Source organism: Cygnus olor, chromosome 10 (assembly GCF_009769625.2).
Source record: "Cygnus olor isolate bCygOlo1 chromosome 10, bCygOlo1.pri.v2, whole genome shotgun sequence".
NCBI lineage: Eukaryota > Metazoa > Chordata > Aves > Anseriformes > Anatidae > Cygnus > Cygnus olor.
The window spans coordinates 9,135,043-9,153,434 of record NC_049178.1 but is presented as its reverse complement, the minus strand read 5'-3'; the positions used below and the strand labels follow the sequence as shown (position 1 = coordinate 9,153,434).

The window sequence follows — 18,392 nt, the reverse complement described above, 5'->3', positions numbered from 1 at the left end:
AAGTTAGGTGCGTGTATTGATCTGCTCGAGGGTAGGAGGGCTCTGCAGAGGGGTCTGGATAGGCTGGACCGATGGGCTGAGGTCAACTGTATGAAGTTCAGCAAGGCCAAGTGCCGGGTCCTGCACCTGGGGCACAACAACCCCAAGTAGCACTACAGGCTGGGAACAGAGTGGCTGAAAAGCTGCCCGGAGGAAAAGGCCCTGGGGGTATTGGTCGATAGCCTGCTGAATATGAGCCAGCAGTATGCTCAGGTGGCCAAGAAGGCCAACAGCATCCCGGCTTGTATCAGAAATAGCATGGCCAGCAGGACCAGGGAGGTGATTGTCCCTCTGTACTCGGCTCTGGTGAGGCTGCATCTTGAATACTGTGTTCAGTTTTGGGCCCCTCACTACAAGAAGGACATCGAGGTGCTGGAGCGCGTCCAGAGATGGACAGTGAAGCTGGTGAGAGATCTGGAGAACGAGTCCTGTGAGGAGCAGCTGGGGGAACTAGGGTTGTTTCGCTTGGAGCAAAGGCGGCTCAGGGGAGACCTTATTGTGCCCTACAATTGCCTTAAAGGACAAAAAAATTCCTCACTGAAAGGGTTGTGAAGTATTGGAACAGGCTGCTCAGGGAAGTGGTTGAGTCATCATCCATGGAGGTCTTCAAGAAATGTGTAGATGCGGAGTTTAGTGACATGGTTTAATGATGGGCTTGGCAGTGCTAGGTGAAAGGTTGGACCAGATGATCTTAGAGGTCTTTTCCAACCTGAATGATTCTGTGATTCTATATATTTGTATTTCCCATGAGAAAGCTGACTTTGCCTTTTCTCCAACGAATGCCAGAAGGTAATATTTTGGTATTTTTCACAATGCGTGGAAAGATGGATTTCTGATAACCCTTTTTGTCTTTTTGCTATGTTAAAACTTTCACTTTATAGTTCAGAACACTGGACAGTAGATCCATGGAAAGTAATTTTCTTTGCAGGTAGCTGTTCCTGTTACAATTTCACTATAATTCTTAAGATAAAACAGTAGTTTGGTTTTATATACGTGGTTTTCCCTCCTGTCCTCTGCAAGGATGCAATTGAAATCTTGGAATCGTCAGTCACTGTTTCTGTCCCTAGACTGGTTGGATTCAGTTCAGGAACTTTTAGGTTGGGTGAAGAGTAGGATTCCTTGTGAAACAGTGAAGGGTGTTGGGGGGGGAATAACTGTTCTTTCCAAAGTGTTTCTACTTTTCAGCCATCCAGTGCTCGCCTCAGATAGGCGTTAGTTTCCATTTTTGTCTCTGCTTCCACTGTTTTCTCTTATGTTCAGTTTCAGTGAGCATATGCACATTTTCTTTATAAAAATCCTTGTAGTAGAAATTGATGTTGAATTGTACAATGATTAACTAGCAGCTATTGAGACACCGGGTTGTGATATCACTGGTAGGTGTTGACTGAAGTGGAGATGTGTATTTGTGGCAGAGGACACAGTCTGAATGCTGCTGGTTCCAGGCTGTAACACAAGGTACCAAGCAAAGATCTATCGATCAGGTAGATCAAAGATCTATCTATCTTCCATCAAATGTGACAGGGGAGGCTTCCTACAAAAAGAGGTGGCCCCAGACGTAATTTAAGCATGCCAAAAGCTTTTCAGTAAAGCTTATGGAGTATTGAAGCAAAGCTGCCTCTGGGATCAGTTGGCAAGCTAAGAGTAACTAGTGGACCGCACATAATTGCTGCTTTTTATGGTCTTCATTTCTGAAGTGTATGGATGTTTCCTAGACAGGAGCTGTCTTTTAGGAATGGTTGCAATCTAGTTTCTTTAATAAGAGTTCTGACTTTAATATTACATTTATGAATCCAAATTCCATTCAGTCTATATTTAGCAACATAAACTGAAAACCTTGCACTCTGTCATGTAGCTGTTCATTGCTGTTCCTCCAGATTTGTTCTAGTCCATCTGATACAGGCTTACAAAATACATCTTTCGTCTCCATAGAGACGTTCTGCATTGAGCTAGAATGAGTAGAAAACTTCCAGAATTAAGACAGTATCTCTCTGGGTCCCTTGCTTGTTAAGGTCAACCAGGGTAATTTGTTTCCTGATGAAAAAGACCTTTATCTGTATACATACACTCACACAGATGTAGGTGTAATGTACTTTCCTGATCAATTTCTGCGACTTAGGCTTTGAAAAATTGGAATAAACTTTCAAACTTGTTGGGACTTGTCACAGATATTATAAAACACCTGGCTAAAAGATGCTTTCTGAGCTTTTTCATTAAAATGGTGGAGGGGAAATTCATTTGAATCAACATTAATTATGGTACCTCTCTGGTCAAGATTTTCAGAGTAGATATTGATCTATTTGGCCCCTGTATCCTAACACTTTATGCAGGTATATTTTTGTGTATGATCTACGTGTGTTCATAAGTACATTTTTTTGCCTGTACAGAAGCAGTAAGTGTGCAAGTAGAAGCAGGCTTGCTTGGGCAAGCCCTGTTTAGGAGTCACATGATACAGAAGAAAGTCACTTTAAAAATTGGGTTTGAGGAAAGTTAGCCATAAGAACTGTGGAGAAAAATATCTGCCTGACATTTTGACAAGGGTCAGATAATAGGTCTGTAATATAGGTCTGTGACAATTTTTTGAAAAGCAAAAGCTGAGTCCTTAAAAATAGGCCGGATATTTATAGGCCACACATCCCTGCTGCCTTTCAATTCATTCTCCTACTTCAGTTAAGAAACAAAACAACTGTATTACTCCCCCTTTCTCAAGTTAACCTTGTAAAATCAACCGATCTGTTACATAAATTACCCACTAATTAAATGATGAGGCTGATTTGGCTGGCTTGTGTATGGTACTGTCGTGCTAAATCCTTTTGCTTTTGTTTGAAATACTTGAGAAGAACAGCACTGTTGCTGGGCTTTTCCTTTGCTGTTACACCAGCCTTTCATACTAGATCTCTAGAAAGCTGCATCTCGAGTTGTGGCCAGTAATCCACTATTATCAGGATTTGTTAATCAAAACAAATGCTGAATGGATACTGATGCTCTGTGGTCCATACCTACTGCAGTAACTGAGGGAAAGTGAAGAGGTGATAGGTAAGCTTTTTTTGGCTGGATATTATACACGGCAGAAAGACTAGTATTTTATAGCAGAGAACTTTAATTTCAGCTTTTTATGCATTATTTCACTGTTGGCTGAGTATCTAAAGGGGTCCGACAGTGATTGATGGTCTCACTTGCAGGTATTTGCATGTTCAGCTGTGGGGAAATAGGCTGAGTTCCCCATTATTCAGGCTGCAGTGAGACCCTCCTCCTCATGCATTTGCCCCTATTCTGATTGACTCTGGGAGACTTCACAAAAACAAGATGGGTATTTGAGCTACTTATACCAATACCAGGCCATCTTTTGGTTGTTAGTTTGCTTAATTCTTCAGTTCCCTTTCTTGGCTGATTGTCTGTCTGGTGTAGTTAGGCAGACCAAGAATTGATGCAAAGAAAAGTGAACGTACTGATCTGACCTAGAAGTGGTGCGTGGCAGTTGCTGTGGGCAAGAAAAGGAGACCTCAGAAATATTAAACAATCAGAAAAGCTAACAAAAGTGAACTGGACTGGCTGACCACAGAGTGGAGGCAAAACTGGGAAAATGAAGTCTGGATAACAATCATCTTCTGAGTTAGTTAAAGGATTTTTAGTGTCTGTATTTTTACCTCTTTTAGTTTTTCTTTTCCGTATTAGTTCTTTAAGACCTCTTTTTTTTCTCTGTAGTACATGATATGGATGATGTTACACCTGTGAGGCTCAAGTATTCGCAGTTATTCTTGTGTTTAGATAGATTTATGGCTTCAGCAGCAGATTGCGATTGCCACACTTAGCTGTCCCTGTCCTATAAAGTATGTTCTGCTTCTTTTGCCAGAACTGAAGAACTTAATAATCCTGCACTGCTTCTGGGCTATCTAAATGGTGATGGTAGGTGTGTAATTCATCTTTTTACATTGGTTTGGAAAATTCTGGGTGATATGAAATGAAAGCTTTGGAGTTAAGGCAGTAAGTACTCACAAGAGAATTGTCATTCTAACATATGCTTTAGCCAGGATGGAGAATGGTTTTCTTTGTGTGTTCTTTGTGATCCCAGTTTTGACTTTTATTTTTGGAATCTACCTGCCTATCTGCCTGCAACAGCAATTCCACTGGATTTTTATTGTCGTTGTTTTGATACGGGCATGTTTTCATGCAGGTATTTGCTGGGAAGGGCATGGGTCACTTTAATCCGTTTGGCAGCTTGTGCCAAATCACCGCCTTGATTTGATGGTTCTCAGCAACTGCTGAATGGTGACTTGCATATTCCTCAAAGCAGACGGTGACTCTGGAGAGAGATTTATTATCATCAGATGCATATGGTCATGTTACAATGAAAACATTTCATTGGCAAAACAAAGTATTGGTCAAAGAGTCCCAGCTGAACAGGCCAATCCAACAGAGGCCCAGTTACTTCGAAGGTTTTGTGCATCTGTGTCATGGATACTTTTTCATTCATAACAGGTGAGTAATTATTGTTAGACAGGCTAAACTCACTTAGACAGACTAAGAGAATAACTGGGTTTTATTTCTTCACTCCATTTTTTGCCTCTGACATGCTGTGTGCCACATCCTGTATTAAATCTGCACATACTTAACTTCTGCATAGAAGCCTGTGGTGAGATTCCTTGCTTGTTATATATGGCAACTTCTGTACATTCCCAGGCTTCTGTGTTTTCAGTACTTTGACCTCCATAAATGGCTGTGAAGAAATTCTGATGCTGGAGTAGCCAAGAAGCTAAAAGTAGGTGCCGCCTTTTAATGCGAAGGAGAGGTGTACTTAGAATGAATTTAATGGAATGGTAATAGGAAGTGAGTTAGGGCTTGCTAGCCGAGGGGAGGGAGGGGGACTAGGTAATTCAGAAGGTAAAATTCCTTGAATACTTGACCCCCTAGAAGGACCGTTGGCTATATTTTAAGCTTTTTCTACTGCACATTGTTCAGGGAGTGTTAAGAAGTAGGTAGGGGAGGAAACTGGATAGAGGACCCTGAAGTGATTGAAAAACAGGCATTGTCACTCCTGAGAGTTGCATAGCAAAGTATCAGAAAGTACTAATGTGCTACATGGTGGTTTGGAAACAGAGAACAATTGTCAGAAGATGTGACAAGGGGATGATCTGTGGAGAAAGATAAATTATAAGAAGAGGAGGAGATTTATTCCTCTGGAGTGAAAAATACTCTTCAGTGAATTTGTATTGGAACAACAATTCTATGTTCTTTTATGAAGGCAAAGCCCCTTCCTGTGCTGGAAAAGAGATAGTAATTTAAGTAATACCGTTATTTTGGAAGAAGTCAGGTTACTAAAAATGAGTTTGCTTTTCTCAAGGGGGAAGAGGATGAAAGAGAGGGTAAAATATTTCCTTTTGCAGGAGACCACCTACTAGTTTAAATTCAATAAATTAGTGTGACTCCGGGAAACGTTTTTTTTTTTAAAGCGAAAGTTTATAGAAGCATATGTTTACTGCCACACAATTACACTTACAGAGCTATGAATAGCCAGAAGTGAATTAAATATGAGCTGAAAGATTTGAAAATGTGGTGGAAGTTTCAGTGATATTTGATTAACCATTTTGCAAGTAGAGGAAAAGGTAGCCTCTCAAATGAAACTAAAAATAGAGTAATATATTATATTAGGATTCAAACTGACAGTTGCAATGGGAAGTGTGTTTTCAGAGGAAGGGACTGTTGCTGGAAAGCGTCTGCAGGGGAGAGGTGTTGACTTGGAATTGATGACAGGAGGTGAGGATGGGGCTGGGGAAGGAGCAGCCAGGAGCTGGTGACAGCTGAACACTTCATATAGCAGTAGCAAAGGAAACTCAGCAGAGAACAGTTAACACAAGGACTTGTTTTGGACTGAAATCAACCCCTGGTGAGGAAGAAAAAAGTGAGCTGAGGTCTCAAATTCTGTTCATCTGATCATAGAAAAATTTGAATTCTGGAAATGTGAGAAAACACTATAAAAGGTCCTAAGACTGCTTGTAAAGTAAGCTGCTATAATTTATATTTCTGTTGTATCTCTTTCCACTCTGAATATGAAACGAGCAAAGTTTGAAAATTGTACGAAAAACGTGATGGGAACTTAGACTACGTGTGTACCATGTCCTCTATGTTTTTAAAATCTGTTTTGGTAAGATATGTATTGAATAGAAGAGAATTCTGTTACTTTTTGGAAGCTTTCTTCTAATGCAGTTGAGTTTGCAGAAGGTCACTTCAATTCAGGGACATGTGGAGAAGTACACTGTGGATTCAGTGGTGTACAAGCTTAATAAATTAGATCTGACTGAAAGGTGTCTGGTGGACCAATGTTCCTGAGATGCTGGAGACCTACAGGATCTTACGGAATCTGTGCATATATTATCTCAGGGAAGAGGAAATTGGGCTCAACCATAGTTGACATCTGAGATCAGTTTTCAGTGCGTTGCAGTTGGTATATGATATTGTCCTGTCTAATGAGTAGAAATAGCTTCTCCCAATTCATCAGTAATACAGAAAACACACAAGCAGATCGATACATAGAGGGAATTGTCTGTGTTTTAGAAAAGAAACTCTTGGGAAATTCAGAAAATCTAATTTTCTTAGTATTCTGTGCTTTTGTAGATGCTGATTTATTCTTTTTAATCATCCTCTGGCAAAGCTTCTTCCCTGGAAGCTGCAGTAAGGAGAGTATTGAACAGCTTCGGGAGAACTTGGAAGCTTTTCTGTTGGGTGTTGTTTACTTGGGAAAGTTTGCTGATCCCATTCTAGTTGTGCCGCAATCTGTTGTCCACATATACAAAATATAATCTGGAATAAAGTTGTTTCTGCTCCTTTGGCTAGGAGACTTGCAACCTTAGCTTGAGATGTAACTGCAGTGCCGAAATATGTTGTAAATTCTGCCTAGTGAAAAAATATTTTGCATCAGAGTTTAAGTGAAGGATGGAGATTTTCCTGAGGCTTTGCATGTAGTGTTAAGAGAAATGAACACCAGTGAATGTGTTAAGTATCAATAACCTGTACTACCCAACAAGACAACTTCAGTGAATTTTGTATGTGCAAAATAAATGGGTGAAGGAGAACAGTAAGAAAGTCTATGATGATGATGAAAGCCTATGTGAAGGGCAAGTGAAGTTGCATGCAAATCTGAATTGAATGGTATCCAAGAACAATATGGAAGTAAATATATAAAGCTTGAACCAGAGCAAAAGGTATTTACTAAGCTGTGAACAGGAGGTAAATACAACATGAATTAGGTGAAGCTTTCTTGCTATAGCACTGCCACCCCCACGTATGCCATTCCTTAATGGGATGGCATTTAGTCTTTTCCTGTGTAGCTATAAACAATAAATCATTTGAGCTGAATCTGTTGTGCTTTCTGAATATTTATTTAAGATTGCGAACAGGTAGTAGAGTTAAGTTACTGGTAATTTGCTTGGAGATGATCTTGAGATAATCTTTTACTAAGTAACTAACTGTTCTGATTCTGTAAGCTAGATGTCCAGCTTTTCTTATACTCCATCTCTGTAAATCTGCAGGTGCATTCAAAAGCTGACGTGAATCACTTGCCATCTTAATCATCCTTGAAGTAGTTCCAGGGGCATGGACTGTGTTGAGAAGTGATTTATTTGTTACTGTGTAAGTGAATTAGTGGGTTTTGGTAAGTTAGTGAGTGTTGAGAGATGTCTCTAAGACACAAGTCACAATTGAATCAAGTTGTCCCATGCTGCAGTCTTGCCCTAGAAGAACTGATAGTTCTTGCATAATTTATACTTGCATAAAGCGTGTAACTGATGGTACTACACATAACTGAGATATTTACTTAAGACTTTGAGTTGAACAGAGTTTTGTATAGATGACCTTTTTTCAACTTAAGCTTGCCTTTATTTTTTTTTTCAAATTAAATTGTTAGTTCAGTCAATTTTGAGGTTAAACTGGGGCCTGTCCCTTTGGAGACATTCTACTTATATCTGTGGATAGTTGTTCTGTACTAAAGTTGAACCATTCCTCTTTATCATCCCCTTATTTTTTGTTGTTCTTTTGTTCACTTTACACTGTCAGTTTTGTCTGTGTTTATTGCCTTATTTTTGCAATCTTTTTGTGATTAATACATATCTATAGAATGTATAAGAATGGATTTGAGCCTTGTTAGTGATCAGTGAGTGCTGTAGTTTAAATTGTTCCACTCCTTGCATCTAACTATCAAGGTAGTGTGAGAAAAATCTCAATAATTTTCTTCAGACAGGATCTTCTGTGAAACTATTTTATTCACAATTGCAATGGCGGGCGTCCTGCAAGCAGGAGCGCCCAGTACGTTTATCCTAACGTTATATCCCCTATTAGCTGACACCTGATTTCTCCCGTTTCCTCACTGGCTGAGTACGACAGGTTCACAACCTACTTGATGCACTTCTATACCCTACATGTACAATTTTACTTGATCAACCGTTAATTCCTCCTTTTCCTTTTTTTCCTTCTTCTCTCGTGACTAGAGGGCCCGTGATTTTTGTTCTTACTAATTTTGCACTGCTCATCCTGTTTTTCTTAGCTATCCTCCTTATTCTGGGACAGTGGGACCTTCCCTTTATCTGTTTAACATACTCTCCACTGCTATGCTGCACAATCACTTTTGAATATGTGAGGTTATTGGAATTTTCCACTGCAAAAACACCTTCTATTGCAAAAACACAACTTTGTTTCTCAGAAAGGTAGAGCTCCCTTAAGTTAGTTTGGGAATCTACAAGCAATTAATGTATCAGAATTGCTGTAACTAAAATGGGCAGCAGTGCTGGGCTCTGAAGGATAGAAGGATATCTGCAGGCGTCTAGAGGAGTTAACGATGGCTAAAACAATTCCTTGAGGGGTTGTGGTTGGTTTTTTAGTGATACGGAGTTTGCTGGTCCTTGGGTACCATGTACCAGTTTGCTTATCTTCACTGTGGAATACAGGTGCGTGTGTGTTTGGCAGATGTGCATGCTGATTCTGCCTTCTGGCAGCACCTGTGCCGTTGCCCAAAGCTTTTGGGAAGTCCTGATGAGTTAGGAGCTTGCTTTGCAGGTTTTTCCTTCACAAATCTAGATGTGGTTTGGAATAACTGTTCTGCCTGCCCTCCTTGTGACACTGAGCAAGGATTTTTTTCACAGATCTCAATTAGTATGCCTGTGGGTTATCGGTGAAGATGACATGCCTTTTTTTTAATCTGTATTTGGATCCCTTGTGTGAGACAGTTGTGTTACCTGGTGAGGATATAGCCTAAATATTGCTTAATAGGCTGGGTGTCATTCACAGATGATGATGTGAGGCAGTAGCAAGTGGAGACTTTCTCAGCTGTGTGTCCCACAGCTTGGGTTGGGGTGCACAAACTCAGCGTACTTTCCCGAGAGACGTCTTGGCACGTGCATGTAAGCCTTGTGCTCCGGGCTGGAGCATCGCAGTGTGTCTGCAGAGTTCTGTGCCTGTAGGTCGTTCAGAAACTAATGCAGAATTAACTTACCTGGTACTTAGCAGAAGCACCGCAGTTTCCTGGTTCCTGTTCGTGTTCTTTAAAACACGACAAGGCATGGGTTTCTCAGTGACAGCACTCCTCTTGAACTGTGATCTGCGTCGTTCAGCTCAGCAGTAATCTGCAGGGTGCGCGTTAGGTGCACGGCTCTGTCTGTCACATGCACACCTCACTTCTTGTAGCATGGCTTTCACATTATTTTCTGGTTCTGATTTACCAAGGACAGGTATAATCGTGATCTCATTTTACCGTTCTTAGGTGGTTTTTTAAAGGAGTGGTGGACTGATTTTAATCATGTGCTTCAAATTGAATAATTTAAAGTGGAAAGGAGGAAGCATTGATTTCAGTTCTCTAGTCTTCTGTTTCTATTTGTATTTTCACAGAGGATTTTTCCTCACTGATTAGTGTGATCCTTCAAAGTTAATTTGCAGCTAAATGCACCCTTTCTATGTAATTCTCCAGCTAAAAGAAATCTTCAGCTTCATACAAATGCCATTTCATCCTGCATTTGAAGGATGGCATTGCTGTGCATGTCTTGCCTTAAGCTTGAATGGCAATGTTAATAAAACAGGTTTTCAATTTGTTATCGATGCATTAAATGTGAAACAATCAAATTGTTATTTTGATATTTTGATATTTTCACTTAAGTTGTGGGATAGATTTAGGAAAAAATGCTTTCAGAAATCCAGCAGGTGTGGAAACAAAGCTCATTTCAGAATCCTTTAGGTTTCCACTATGTGGATTTTAAGTGAATCTCGTAGACTGTACGCTTTTTTCCTAATGTCTATGGTAGTGTCTCTATCTCCAGACACTGTAAAACTTGGCTTTGTCTTTTCCAAGCTTTTAAAAATGAATTGGTCTCCTCTTTTCCAGCTTCAGGGTTGTTTAGAGACTGAAAAAGGAAAATAAACTCCCCTGCCTTTTCAGTTTTCAATCAGTATTTCAATTCTGAATAGAGTAATAAAGTTTAAGACAGTGGTCTCTCTGCAGACACTGCATAGAGCAAAAGCAGAAGTTATTAAAGTGATAGCTTTTATGCTCGATTCAATGTATTTCATTGGGAAGGAGGAAAATTCTACTTAATATGGCACTGCAGTTTAAAACGGCAAGTAAGATGGCTCCCACTCCCGGTGTGCGTACAATTCAAAAAGCAACGTCCTTTTATTTGAGAACTCATTGACTCAAAGTGAAATTTGCAGTTGCTAAAAATAAGCATAACACACGTTATTAGAATTTTACATTTAACGTAAACTCTTTCAGAAAGAAAACTGTGTGGAGCAAACTGATGTTGTTGTTCTGTAATCTCTAGTTTAAATAATGCACACTTCAGGTCCAAAGTGAAGGGGCAGTAGAACTTGCCCAGGCTTTTTGCATGCCTTGTTTCTTTTGCCTGTGACAGATGTTGCATGTGTGGGGGTGTTTTTTCTTTTTTTATAGCACTAACTGAAGAAAAAGTAGGCTGGGTGGTGTGCGTGAAAGTACGTTTTTTGTTTTTTTTTTTGCCTTATGGATCTGGAAATTCAGTAGTTAAAACACAATGTGAATGGAGTGAGCTGGAAGACCAAACTAACCCTTGCAGTGGATTGTTAAATATCTATCTTAACTGCTTCAGAAGTACACAAGAATTGTGTTCCCTTCCCCAGCCAAAGGGGCAAGTAAGACTGAATGACTTAAGAGCTGCCTTCTCGTCCCATGAGTGCGTTCTGTTAAAGAAAAGGGCTGTGACTCTGGGGAGATGCACAGGTCTCCGCAACCCTTTGAGTCTTGGGGACTTCCTGCGGCTTGGCTTGGCCTGTGCTGCCACTTCTGGCCTCTTGTTTGTCCGGAAAGATGATAGGATTGTAACAGCTTCTTCTTACTCGTCTTTATCTGCTAGACCTGGATTTCTGGGTTTGATCTGTACAATGAGAAATTAAGTTGCTTTACTGAATGCAAATTCTTACGATTTGGTAGTAGGAAAAAGAAAGATCGTGATCCACAGATAAATGCCAAAGATGAGGCTACCAAGCTGCTTTAAGCAGGTGTATCATCCTCAGCTGAGTGATTCAGGAGTTGGTATAGGCTGATATTCTCTTCAGCTACATTTACCATGGCTGGTATTGGAGAGGAGCCTGAGCCGGTGGTATCTGTGTTGCACCAGCCTTTTGCAGATGAAACTCAGCAGGCCCGCAAATGATCCAGCACATGCTGTGCTGTGTAATTGTGGAGGGAAAGCGTTTATATGTAGTAACGGGTCATGTCTGGATGTGGGGAGAAGTGGAAGCTATAGGTGTGTTTTCTTCAATTATTCTTACTCCATTTTGCGTTTGTTTTGATGTCCACTGTGGACTATTTCTCTGTCTTTGTAGGAGGAAGAAGAGCAAGAGGAAGAAGATGATGACGAAGATGATGATGATACAGATGACCTTGATGAGTTGGACACAGACCAGCTGCTGGAGGCTGAGCTGGAGGAGGATGAGAACAATGAGAATGCTGGTGAGGACGGAGAAAATGACTTTTCTCCCTCTGATGATGAGGAGCTTGCCAACCTCCTGGAAGAAGGTGATGAGGGTGAAGATGAAGACTCTGATGCTGATGAGGAAGTTGAGCTGATTCTTGGAGATAGTAAGTGTGTACTGAGCTTGGTGACCAAAGGTGACCTTGTCCTCTGTTTGATGTCATGACAAATATGCAACACCTGACTGAATTGACCTAGTTGACTTTCTCCCTCGATAGTATGAAAGGCACAGTTCATCATGCTTGTTCAGCTATGGCCTCTCTTAGTAATCTGACAGTAAAAATAGTTCTTATCTGAGAGAACAATTGTGAGTTCTGGAAAGGAAGGCGTCTCCTTCTTTCAAGTGCTCCCAGGTACATGTGTGTGATCAGGCCAAGAAACTCCATGTGAAGAAGCATTGTCTGATTGTTGCCCATCCTGCCCCTTACGGGGACACTGGTTGTACTGTTGCTTCACCTGTCTCCCCTGCCTTGCTTGTACCTGTAAGGACAGAGAAACCTTCTTGCTCCTTGGCACTGTTCTTTCTCTTTTGCAGTTGCTTAAAGTGCAAAGTCAACATGGCGTTTCTGGCTTTGCTTCCTTTTTTTTTTTTTAGGCTATTCTGTTGCTAACGTAACTTTGAGATAAAATTGAAATTGTTCTTTTTTTCTGGCATTCCATAGATATAGAGGCTTGAAAAGTTAATAGTGTGTGTAGGAAAGAAAGGTCTGAACTCTTTATCTAGCAATTCAGTTTGGAAAAAGGCTTCACAAGAAAGAGAAGGTGAGTAAGGTAGCGTCAGGCTTGGGATTTGTGCCTTCAGATTCTGTTCAATTTTTTTATTATTATTTTTAGCAAGATTTTTAAGTATGTGCAGCCAAGCCGCTTAGATCTTTTTAACTTCCAAGCTGTGAAATGGGGATGATATAGTTGCCTTAACTTAAGAGGCTGATAAGTAATTACTGTGTGAGTTGATTGAAGCCCCGCAGTGATAGGGGATTCACATGAGAGCTAAAGGTGGGAATTGGTCTTCTCTGCCAAAGTGCTGGAGGACTAAGTGTGTCAGGCCTCTATTTTGGCACTAATGTGACTGGCACTCATTCATGTCCCTCTTTTCTGTTACAGTGCAGCTTAGTCCTCTGACTTCTCTAAGGGTGTGACTACATCAGGTTGCTACATTTTTTTGTTTGTGGGGTCAGTTCTTTTGAAGGTGGTAGGTATACTATGCAGGACCTTATTGGACACTTACGTAGCTCAAATTCACGAATAGGGTATTGCACTTGTGCGTTTTGGGGTTGCACGTAACTTTTGGCCGACATTGCCTCACGACATTCCTGACAGCTCCGCTTGTGTTTTGTCAGAGGGTGCAGGGCTTGACACTGCTGAAAGAGAGCACCCAGCGTGCTAGAACTCGAGTTGCCCAGAATGGCAGTTCAGGCCAGTAATTCCAATAGCTATTCCTGTAACAAAACTGGGTGCTACCTGACAGTTATTCCAAGTGTGCTCTGCGGAGCACTGCACATTATGAAATGGCCACACCTGTATGCTGTTTATAGGTAGAGCCACTTGATCAGAACTTGGGATCTGTTACTGCAGTAGAGCTGCAGCCAGCCCATACTGTGGCTGCGGGTTGCTTGCAAGCGTCTTTGGAAACTTCAGAGCAGCTGTGTCAGGCTGGATGTGTGGTCCTTGCACAGCATGTGATGAGTGGGCTTCTGTGGCTGCTTCTTTGTGGCTTCAACTTTGGCTTGCTTTTGTTTCTCACGTAGCGAGAGCAGTTAAAATCTCCCTCTCCTTTGCTTATGCTGTGGTCCTGAGCTAAAAGTGGCAAGGGCAACGATGACCAAGACACAGTGGCCAAGTACAGACAGGGTTGGTGGTGAATTTAGAATGCTTTCTACTGCCAGCCTTTGCTCTACTTCGGTTGAACCTACATAATGTACAGTGGGTGTGTTTTAAAACAAATTAATTCAAAAAACAGTTGAAGCAGAGAAGTGAGTGGCTTCATTTCCTCATGCTTTAGAAGAGATTTTTTCCTGTTCAGGAATAATCCATGGAGAAATTTTTAAGTATGAATTCGTCCTTCTCCTCCTTTGTCACCACTTTGGGGCAGGCAGACCTGTTTATCCTGTCCAAAGCAGTTTGTGCACTGTGCACATTTCCCAAGAGCTTGTTCTGGGCCAGTGGGGTGTCTTTTCTGAATGCAGGTGGGGACGTACGATGGAAGAAAACTGTGAAATTCTCACCTGTGTCCAGGAGAGGAATAACCTGGGAATGTGCTGAATTCCAGTATCTGTGACAATGCCTTTCAGCACCTCCTGGTGTCTTGCAGCAGCATGGCTGACTTGTTTCCTCAGTTCTCCTTCTGTAATCTGAAATGGCAGTTTCCAGGCATGTCTATAAGCTTCTCCCAAGCATTTTGTTGCAATCACGTTTACTTATAGACACAGAGCTCAAAACTGTCGGGTTATGTGGTGGACTGGAGCATAAGGAGCTAGGAAATCCCCTTTCAAAGCTTTCCTCTGGTGTTAGGGAAGAACTTTTTCAGCTGCTTTTTTCCAGAGCTCGTGGATTATCTCCCTTGTACTTCTTTCTCTCTTACTGCATGTGTGTAGCTGCTGCAACACCGACTGGTGTTTACCAACTCCCCTTGCGTTGCTGTAGCTGCTCAGGGGGCACTGACGACCCCTCAGTTTGGGCTCAGTGCCATGGCAGGTGAGACTGGAGCTGGTCCCAGTGGAAAGGCAGACAGAGGTATGAGGAGGAGCGTTCCCAAGCTGCTGCTGCAGTTGCAGTTTCCTGCCCTGCCGCTTAACAGTACAGGCTCCTGGACGGTCTTGTACCTTCCCTGAAGCTTCTTCAAGCATTTCATCAGCAATTGCTCCTCCACTGCTTGTTCCTCACGGAGCGAATCCCACACTCCTGAATGGGTCTGGCTCCAGTAGTTGGGTCTGTCAGAGACCTTGTGCATGTAGGTGAATTGAGGCCAGCGGTCACCTGGTGTCCAAGGAATTTTAAAGCAGAAGGACAGGCCTACCAGAGGACTTCACGGGAAGCCTGGGGGAGAAGGGCTGTGCAGCAGTCAGCTGTCTCTACAGATTGCCGGTGTGGTGTGGGATAACCGTATCTTCAACTCACTTTGGCATTCCATTTTTCTCTTTATCTTAGAGGTGTCTTCAGGGAGGAGGGTTGGGGGAAAGGGTTTGTGCCCTTTGCTGCTTGTCTGTGATTTTTTTTTCCTAAGGAAAGCATCTGAGAAGGGGTGAACCTTCCAGAAGGTCTGGCTTACCTTAACAGGCATTTTAGAGTTCCACTATAACTGAGATGGCTAAGAGGAAGTCTCGGTGTTTTTCTTTTAAAACTATTTTTAACACCTAGTTAACTGCAGCATCCAATGAATTCACATAAGAAAAAGAGCCATCGTCATCTCCAAGGTAAGGCAGGAGGCCTTTCTGCCAGAGCTGCTACCACTTCCCTCTTGTACAACTTAGGGAGGAGAGATTTTCTAAGTTAAAAAGTGTGTGTGTGTGTGTGTGACTGCTTCTGGCAAATCCTTTCATGTCCTCATTCTATACCACAGAGAGGAAAAACAGCAAAGGCACAGTTTTCAGCAATAGGCTGCAGATCACCATTAATAAGTGCCATGTAGTTAAGTTAATTTATGGTAACCTTTGGGGTTACTAGAGGAGGGTGCTAGTCTTGAGTGTACGGATTACTCCCCCCTCAGCGGGGAGGTCTCGTGCTGTGCTGTGTTGAGGGGAGTGTCCTTTTCACGCTGATAAAGTCTGGGTCCAACCTGCTGCATAATGAGTTAGCCCTGTGTACATTACACGGAGGCCATGTTCCACTGCATCAGTTTAGTGGAACTGTCCAGCTTGCTTTGAAATAACAGCTGTGAGAAATGACTGCAGATATGTCCAGCTCCCAGCACGAAGAGCTATTGCACTGAGATGTACACAGTAAGCTGTGTGGGCAGCTCATGTACAGGTCCCTTCTGCTGGCATCCTTCTCTCTATCTTGTCATGGGAAAATACTGCCAGCTAATGCTGCACCTGTGAGAGCTGCTCTTGACCCTCTGTTCTAACAGGGAGAACACAGCTCTGGTGCAGATTTGCTAACTGCTTTTGATTGATTTAAATGCACGAATGGTGCTAGCTGCCTTCCTTATTGCAGAGGAGTTTCTGGTCCCAAGCAGGTGATGGCCATCTCCTTCTAACTATGACTGCGTTGCCTTGCTTAGCCACCCTGACAGCCGTGTTTGTGCACCCACCAAGCCTAACCTACGTGTCTCCTTTTCAGCTGACAGCTCAGATAACTCTGACTTGGAGGACGACATAATCTTGACTCTGAACGAGTGAGGAGCGGCTGCCAGGCGGGGGTGTTGGCAGGAGGAGATGCTCCCTTCCCAGCAGAAGACTGGAGACCAAATTGGAAACCGATTCTGAGCACCCCGACCCTTTTCCTCCTGGGAAAACCTGAGGAACTCCAGCCCATCCGCTGTGTCGGTTTGAGTCAGTTTGAGGCTCGGGGCTAAGTCCGAGGCTCTACAATAAAGAGACCTGGGGTTAGGCCTCTTTTCTCTCTGCCTTTTTTTTTTTATTTTTTATTTTAGGCTGAGATGACTCTCCTCTTCAAGGAAACTTCTGAAGATATTTCACAATATATTTTCTTTGTATAAAGTTCTTTCCTAAAGAACAGAAATAGTTTTATATAAAACCAAAAAAAAAAAAAAAAGGCAGGTGTTCTAGTAAAGAGGGGATGAACTTTGTATTCCTGTAGTACCTTGTTACCATGGGGTAGGTTTGGGGGAGAAAAATTGTTTAAAATTAAAAAAGAGGCATTTTTATGCAACTACAAAATGAAATAAGAGGATCATGGTTTCTAAAATGGTTGAGGAGTGAGAATATCTTTATTTTAAATATGATTTATTTTTTAAAGAAAACACAACAGGTGTTAGCCACCTGCTAGTGTGCCATGTGTTTCAGATGCATATGTCCCCCGGGGAAGAGCCCTGGGGGTGTTTGGTAGCTGAATGTGCAGGCTGCTTAGAGTGGAGATTCTCACTGTGACACCAGCTGTAGTGGGAGGCTGAAAGCCTGGCATGGCCTAATCGGAGCCTGGTATTCCTGAGGACATGGGAATCTGGGGTTAAAGTTGGAGCCCTCTTTCTCCCCTCTGCCCTTCGTGGTTCAAGTTTTTTAATCTTTTTTTTTTTCTTTCCCTTTTTGCCCTCTGTGTGGAAACTGCAAATTGAAGGCCTTTTTCTTTAATGTAAAGTGTATTTATTAAAAAATTAAATAAAAGGACATTGCTTTTTGAATTGTATACACACCAGGAGTGGGAAGTCCTGTCTCTGTCTATGGCTGTGAGCTGTAGCCGTGCATTCCTCTGCCACCCGTGCAGAAGCAGCGCTCTGCATACCAGGAGAGCAGCTAGGTGTAGCTCGTGGCTCAGCTGCAATAAGGAAAGGCAAAGTAAACAAAGGGTGAGATTTCAGAGGGTGCAGGCTCCACCTGCTGCTCCAGTCCACAGCAACTCCTGGACCTGCAAGACATTTCACAGCCTGTGGGTTCAAATCTGCCTTCTCGGTTTGCCTGCCAGCCTTGAATTTAGCACGGTACCGCCTCGTCACTGCTTTGTGGGAACAGGAAGGGGGCTGCTGGTGTCAGGCTGTGATTTTGTTCAAAGGTGCACCAGGACATCCATGCTGTGGTTCAGCTGCAGGAAGGGCAGTGAGCTGCGTGGAACTCCTACCACCTTCCTGGTGTGTTTCAGAAGGCAGGAGCGGCTCTGGGACTCCTCGTTCATGTGTGGTTTGGCATTATGTAGATTGCCTTGTGGCTATACTGGCAGAAGGCAAATGAGGTGCTCCTGTCTGTACATGACAACAGGCCCTGCCCTTCAAAGGGGGGAAAATATTGCAGTTGAATGTGAGTTCAGTGTGTGGCACACAACTGCAGAGCTTGGTTCTGTGAGTCAGAGCTCAGAGTTAAGTGTGCTCATCACTTACTTGGACGAGGCTGCTAAAAGCATTCTTTATTCCCAGGTGTTCAGTTAACATCCCCTCAACTTCTTACCCTTTCTCTATTTTGGCCACTTTCAGCATAGAGCTTGAGGCAGAACAGGGAGCTGGAGGCTTCTCACTCCTTGCCTCTACATCAAGTTTTCCACCAAGAACTGCTCATTTCAACTAAGGCTCAGCATTTCATTGCTTGAAGAGGAAGAACTTTCTTTTTGACCAAGAGAAGGGATAGCGTTTCTTCGTTCCAGCAGTGCTTCTACAAGCAGTACTTATCCAGGGCTGCTTGTTAATAATTAAAAAGAAAGGCTTCTTCTGCAACTTATAATGGATAATTGTACCCTACAGAGTCGATAAAGATGAACAAGTTG

General features: G+C 42.4%; 1 protein-coding gene across 5 annotated transcripts in view; it reads left to right on the top strand.

Moving 5' to 3' along the window:
* Positions 1-17,327, top strand: part of DCAF1 (DDB1 and CUL4 associated factor 1) — a 57,712-nt gene extending 40,385 nt beyond the window's left edge. For 4 of the 5 annotated variants that reach the window (XM_040568441.1, XM_040568440.1, XM_040568438.1 and 1 more), the window contains exons 23-24: positions 11,875-12,130; positions 16,302-17,327. In XM_040568441.1, the coding sequence (XP_040424375.1) occupies positions 11,875-12,130; positions 16,302-16,360 (315 nt within the window). In that variant the 3' untranslated portion in view covers positions 16,361-17,327. Of the gene's footprint in view, positions 1-7,562; positions 7,663-11,874; positions 12,131-16,301 lie in introns of those variants that run through there. The other variant, XR_005822908.1, reaches the window with a different exon arrangement.
* Positions 17,328-18,392: the final 1,065 nt, after the last annotated feature.